The sequence below is a fragment of the Leptonotus elevatus genome, chromosome 6, assembly GCF_054856555.1.
Source record: "Leptonotus elevatus isolate MCC_2025b chromosome 6, RoL_Lele_1.0, whole genome shotgun sequence".
NCBI lineage: Eukaryota > Metazoa > Chordata > Actinopteri > Syngnathiformes > Syngnathidae > Leptonotus > Leptonotus elevatus.
Window position 1 is genome coordinate 26,082,403 of NC_141244.1, and position 6,561 is coordinate 26,088,963.

General features: G+C 43.8%; 1 protein-coding gene across 1 annotated transcript; it reads right to left on the bottom strand.

Annotated features, from left to right (window-relative positions):
* Positions 1-1,801: 1,801 nt before the first annotated feature.
* On the bottom strand, positions 1,802-6,561 carry rps19 (ribosomal protein S19). Its single transcript, XM_086079556.1, has 6 exons — positions 6,499-6,561; positions 5,775-5,845; positions 5,276-5,376; positions 3,774-3,957; positions 3,539-3,593; positions 1,802-1,854 (listed from the first exon to the last, which is right to left on the bottom strand). Exons 2-6 carry the CDS (start codon positions 5,843-5,845, stop codon positions 1,825-1,827), a joined length of 441 nt encoding a protein of 146 aa, XP_085935682.1. The 5' UTR covers positions 6,499-6,561; the 3' UTR covers positions 1,802-1,824.

Sequence of the window (6,561 nt, forward strand, 5' to 3'; positions counted from 1 at the left end):
TGCCCAACGCGGAGACGTTCGCTGCGGCAAGGCAAACGATCTCGGTTAATTGCGCGCTGGATTTGGGAGAGGCGGTAGACGGGGAAGGCTGGGAAAAACTTCGGAAAGGTACACCTCGTCCCAAGCGGATGATATGCCGCAGGGCATGAAGCTGTGGGTTGATAAAAATAAAAATAAAAAAGTGTGTGCATGAGTGGGAGCTCCCCTGATAGCGGTACTATTTTGGAGAGACTTGAGCAGGAGAGGCATTTCTTCACTATCTGCCGTTTGCAGCCTGGAGGAGGTGCGAGGCAGGTCTGCATCCATTCCATTGGCAGCTTGTTCAAGCTGGAGGGGGGGAAAAAACACTCGGACGCGCCTCTGCGCTTTTTTTTAAAGAGGATCTTGTTCATGTGAAGCCTGCACAGACAAGCACAAGCAAACAGTTAACACCTTGAATGGCGGATTCCACACATTTCTCCCAAACACTGAAGGATGTTTACCCCGTCTTGCCGGAAAATTACAGGGTGAGGGCAAAAAAGGATGGTTTTGGACAGAAGGTTCGGGTGGAAATAAAACAGCTGGTGGCCACTAAATGAGAGGGAGTGGGCAGACAGCCCTGGCAGGGGTCAAGGCCCAAGAAAGGTTGTTTACAGGTGAGATGGGCAGAAAATTGGATGCCTGCTGGTGGGTAAAAACTATTTGTCTTCTTTTGCTGCTTGTTTACACCGAGGGATAGAAAATCATGACGCCTTGATGGTTCAAAAGGAAAATGAGCACAAATATTGGGATTTTTTTAGAGCAAGTTAGGGCTGGTCGTTTCATATGCGCTCTGGAACGTCCCTGAAGCAGTTACAACAGAAGCAGGGGGGGGGGCGATTTCATTAAATTGCACACTGTAAACACAAAAAGGCGTTTCAAGAATTGTTTTCCATGGACGGGAAGAGGTTCCAAGTTGTTTGTCACGAGGATATTCGGTCATCTGGCGCCCTCTGCAGGAGACTTGGAAGCACCGTTTTTTTTTGTGTGAAACTGGTTGACTGTCAAGTGTTTAAATCAAGTACTGTACAATATTTAAAAAAATCTCAGCTCTCTAAATACTAACATGTACATATTACCTGAATGATACCATGCTGTTCAATTTAGTTGTAAACGTTTATAAAAACAGTTGCGTACATTTTAATGCAAGGTTTCATACAACTTAACCGCATTTACTTGGATCAAGTTTAAACCACAGTAAGGCAATTTTAACCCCCCCCCCTTTTTTTTTTACTTATTCTGCAAGTCATCAATGTACAAGTAGAACCTTAATAAGTATGCATAAACACTCAATTCAATTCATTGACCCTACGCAATAGATGCAAGATTGCAATCAACTTGTATTCATCATTTAGGGTCAATGGTTTGAATTGGTCAACTAAAATAGTTGACTATTCTCTCACCCTACCCCAATGACGTCACAGCAAAGATTTCATCCAAATGTCGACGCTGCTGGTTGCATACTGCTGCAGTAGTTTTTTTGTCCCCCAGATGGCAGGCAAGTTGCAGAGCACAAACTCATTGAGCATGAATTATGGTCAGCTTGATTTGCTCAGTAAAATGTTATTGCTTGTATCATTCTGACAGCTACTTGAGGCCATTCAAAAGGAGGTAAATAACTTGATTAATTAGGCGCCACGAGAAGTTCGGTTGCTTTCAATCATTTGCATCATGTCCTAACCACCGGCGAAGCAAGATATTGAGACAACAACAGTTGAAATACAGTATTTGAGTTTGATGGTTTCTCACACACGAAGAAAAAACAAAAAGGCACACGACAGCGTTTAGTTTCTCCAAAACATTTATTTAAACAGTTTTCTTGTTTGCAGCTGCAACCTGTCGGGAAGAGAAACAAAAGCGTCAGGGCGAAGACGACTCGGCAGCGGCGCCCGCGCATGTTAAAACATCCCGCCCGCAAATGAAAATGCATCCACTCGCCGGGGGAAGTGCTTTAACGGCTTTGTTCAACTGATCAAATGAAGGCCCCGCAGCTCTTTTATATTCCATTTACGCGCATTCATCTCACTTGATGACCGCGCGCTAATAGCGCATTCCAAACAGGGAATGTTTGGAAACAATGCCACGCGCGGGACCTTGAGCACTTGCTGCCAAAAGCAGCGCAGAGTGCGCTGACAGACGAGTGCAAAGGCATCGTATTATACGCAGAGCGGGTGGTTCACGGGGGGGCGCCCCGCAACACGCTTGCTGCCAATTTGTGCGTGCGCGCGCGCGCGGTGCTCGTCTGCTTACTGCTCATTAGCACGGGTAAACAAGGAGAACACGCCATACGGACGTCTCGCCGAGCATGAAATGCCCTCCTAATGTTTACCCCCTTTTACCCTTGGATTATTACACCGCCACTTGCCGCCCCCCCTCCTGCTACTTGACAAGACACCAGGGTGAGGCGTTTCGGGGAATAAGAGTTGAGACGTGCAACAACTCACTTGGCTGACAGGTAACATTTGCCCAAGGACAAGTGCTCCAATAAAGAGCTTGCATCATATCCAAGATCTCATTGCTTTGACAAAATCCAGCATGACGCATTTCTAAACACAAGTGAGGCTAAATTTAGCAGGGACGGAGGCTGATGGCATGCAAGTCCACAGGAAAAGCACAAATACATTTGACAGGTACAGCAATTAATCGCAAACTATTTTGATTATTTATTGTTGGCGGCCATTGTTTAACCAAAAACTTGCCGTAATCCTGATTTCAGCAGTCAACAGTAAGATTTCTGCAGTATTTTGTTTTCTCGCGTCTTAGGGGCCGAACCAGTCAAATTATGCAAAAATAGTCACGGTTGATTACGAAAATGGTTATTTGCACCCGTAGTCAAAACCAAAGCTGCCTCACAGGCGTACGTCACCTGAAGCGGTATCTAAGTAGCTCTCCGTTTAGCACATCACTCCCCTCTTGTGACATTGTTTTTGTTTTGTTTCAATTATTAAACAAGACCAATTTAAACAGTTTACAATACAAACAGTAATATGTGGGGGCAAGAGGGTGGTGGAATGATTTGCATTGAACTCGAATGAAAAATACCTTCTTATCCAATTATTCAATAAATTGGTGGAGTAAGTGACTCCAAATGTTTGATATCGACAGATGGCGCCGGATAAATTTAGCTGGTAAGGCTGATTTGAGATTCTGGTAAACAAAAACAGCACACATTTGCATGGGTAATCAATTGTAAATGTGGTATTTTTAAGGATGCACAACAGAGGAATACAGTCTTAAAATGAAGATGTTCCCAAACACCGTTGGAAGCATTTCTAAAAAAAAATAACCTTGCCGCAACCTTCACCGTTTATATGCGCTAAGTGCTATAATCAAAGTACGACAAGGCTTAATGGGTGTTTTGTTCAGCTGCTTTGATTTGCGCAAGGAGCATAAGGTGACTCAAAAGCGGCGAGAAACTACTCATAAAACTCTAATTGAGTTAAATCAAATGCATGGAGAAAACTTTTGGGGTGTTTTTTTCCCCTCTCCCTCTGATGAGGGGAGGAAAATGGCCGCTCACCTGGCCGGCAATTCTATCCAGGTCTCTGGTTCCCTGGGGGGTTAGTCTGCGACCACTAGAAGAGATGAAGGGAAAAAAATATTTAATTTAGCTGAAAATGGGCCATAATCTAACCTCACAGCACGAGGCTAAAAACATAAAATGCAGACCGATTACCTGCCAATCAGATACCCCAAAAGGAGAAGGAAACAAAACAAAACAGCCAACCCAAACAAGTCCCAGTGGCGACGCTTACCCATTGGGATCCTTCTCAATCATCTTAAGAAGCTCGAGGGCCTGCAGCACTTTGCGGGCCACGTTCTTGGATCCGACGCTGTAGTGGGCGGGACACACGCCGTTCCTATTGCGGCCGCCGTAGATCTTGGTCATGGAGCCCACGCCCGCTCCCCCGCGGAGGTACAGGTGGCGGACCGTGGAGGCTGCGTCAGCACAGGAGGACAACGGCGGCAATGTGTTACTTTAAGATGAAGGCAGTGATTAGGCGCCATGCAAGCACAATAGGTTCACAACAGTCTGGATGCAGAGGAGCAAACGCAGACCCTGGTAGGGGTCTCGCCGTCTCCAGCAACACCACAAAAAGTCACTAGATTTGTTGGTTATCACGTTTTCCCTTTAAAGTTGTTAGAGGGGTCAAAAGTTGGCAAGGCGGTTATCTTGTGTCATCATATGCTGTTTGTCCGCCATGGGTCGTCACGGTAACAAAAGGCACGATTTGAAAACATGATTATGGGCCGAGTGTTACCAGTGATTAGTAAGTATATATTTGCCGTGAGTTTATTTTGACCCAATAATGATTTTAAAGGACAATCTCTTCAATTTGGATTTTCTGTCTTTTTCAAGCATTTTCAAACAGCAAACGCAAATCTTGTGAACACAAGTCACTTGTCGCCTTGGTTTAATATGCAAGATAAGCAATATTAGTCAACCACCCCCCCACACATATTTACATCTTAGCATTTCCCAGTTCATGTATCTCGCTATTTCTTCTACAACATATCCTCCATTTTTCACGGGAAAACTTAGTTATCAGCAAAGACAAGATGATATTATAGAGTCGTGTTCTCACTTTTCACAAGTGATACATTCCAGGATACCCTGCAATAGCTGATTTCCGCAAAGTAGAGGTAGAATTGTTTTTTGTGTGCGTGTGGTGGGGTAGTAATTACACCCCCCCCCACACACACCCTTCTAAACAATTGTTACACTTAATAAATTGAACTTTTAAAATACGAAATAAATTATTAATAACAGCACTGTAAATATTTGTACACTCATTTGTACATTTCAAGTTGGATAAAATAATTGACCTGCTTGCTTGTTGCAAACAACGCTCTTGTTACAGCAACATATTTAGCAGAAATCGCCATTAAACTGCACATCATACATAACTACTGTATGCCAATTCAGACAACTACAAGGTCATGTTGCGCCAACTGAAAAGGTTGTGTCAGTCCTACTAGAGCAAAAGTTAGTGTAGAGCTCTGATTAGGGTAACATAAGATAAGTTTCAAATAATGTTAGTGTTTAGGCAACATCAGTTTCGGTAAATGTAGCATTTAGACCACTAACATGGGCCTTTTTTTTGGTTGCAATTTGTCACGGCGCTTGATCTATTACCCAAGGGTACACAAATTTGTGGACTGTATATACAACCTGCAACTACTTAAAAACATTTGACAAAGAGCTCAATAGGCGCATCCAGCAACAAGTCAATAAGCCGTGATGCGCTACACCTACCGGATCTGATGTAGAACCAGTTCTCATCGCAGGGGGCCAACTCCTTGTGTTTGCCCAGCTTGACAAGGTCCACCCAGTCAGGCACCTTCAGCTTCCCTGACCTAACAAAGAAAATAAAAATCATCATTCAGCTTCAAACACATAACCATTGAATTATGCTACATTGTGATGGGTGCACCCATGTCCAACTGTAGTGGAACCTTGGTTCACAAACTTACGTTATTACAACTTTTTGTGAAATGAAATAAATGTTCAACTGAAGACATGTACTGATATAAAAATGAATGGAAAAGGGAAACTTATCAGACTCAGAACCAATTTGGCGGCGTGGCTTAAAGAGCAAATACCTTTTACACTGGGACAGAAATGACATGTGGGGATGAAGACAGTGCCCACAAAAGCAATGTTTGCCAATAACTTTTAGTCTCAATCTCAAATACGGATCATGAACAACAGTTCCACTTTACCACAAGATATTCGCAGTACACGATTAACTTACTTCTTCAGGAAGGCAGCCAGTGCAGTGACGAACTCCTGCTGGTTGACGTCTTTTACAGTGACACCAGGCATCTTCGAAAAACAAACACAATATTTAAAAAAAAGTGTTATAAAGCAAAACAAGGCACATTTAATCAAACGTGTGTGTGTGACCACGGCGGTTGACAGTCTAGCCGCGGCTAACAACAAGTAGACGCTCATGCCAATTTTACAAGTTTCACTCATTTAATGTCCAGTTCCTTTTCCAATGATAGTGCAAACTTAATATTAATGCTAATTGTGCGCATGCGTTTAATACGTTGAGCCGGCATTAGCTTCTCATGTAGCTTGGTTAGCATGGCGCGACGCATAAGAATTCTGTAGCACGCCGCGAAACGACAAGCTGCTTTATTTAACCGGCACCACTAGAGTTGTCGACCTCAAACGCTCAAACATACACAACGAAAAGGGTACGCGCAGACGAATTTGTCCTAAAATGGAGAAGAGCTAGCAGGCCACACCGAGGCTGCATGGGAGCAGCCATTACTAGCATAGCCACGGAGGAGCGATGCACACAAGCCACTAACCTCTTAAAACTCATTCTAGCTTGCTGTTAGCATACACAGAGAATCGGTTTTAGGGAAATTGTTTATTTCCGAAGATTATATACACGCTAGACGCGTACGTGCTGTTATGTTTGTGCTGAAATAAACGTTATAATACGGAAGATAAGGCAGCGCGTTTACCTTGCTTGTGGACAGCGAAGGGAAAGAGGCTGCGACGGGGTTTCCTACGCGAGTTAACACGGA

Bases quoted from the DNA above. Each gene is read 5' to 3' on its own strand.
- rps19 (XM_086079556.1), bottom strand. From the start codon at position 5,845: ATGCCTGGTGTCACTGTAAAAGACGTCAACCAGCAGGAGTTCGTCACT. The intron at 3,958-5,275 runs GTAGGTGTAGCG...GTGCTGACGCAG, and splicing joins CTGGTTCTACATCAGATCCG to CCTCCACGGTCCGCCACCTG. The intron at 1,855-3,538 runs GTGAGCGGCCAT...TCTTCCCGACAG, and splicing joins TGGATAGAATTGCCGGCCAG to GTTGCAGCTGCAAACAAGAA.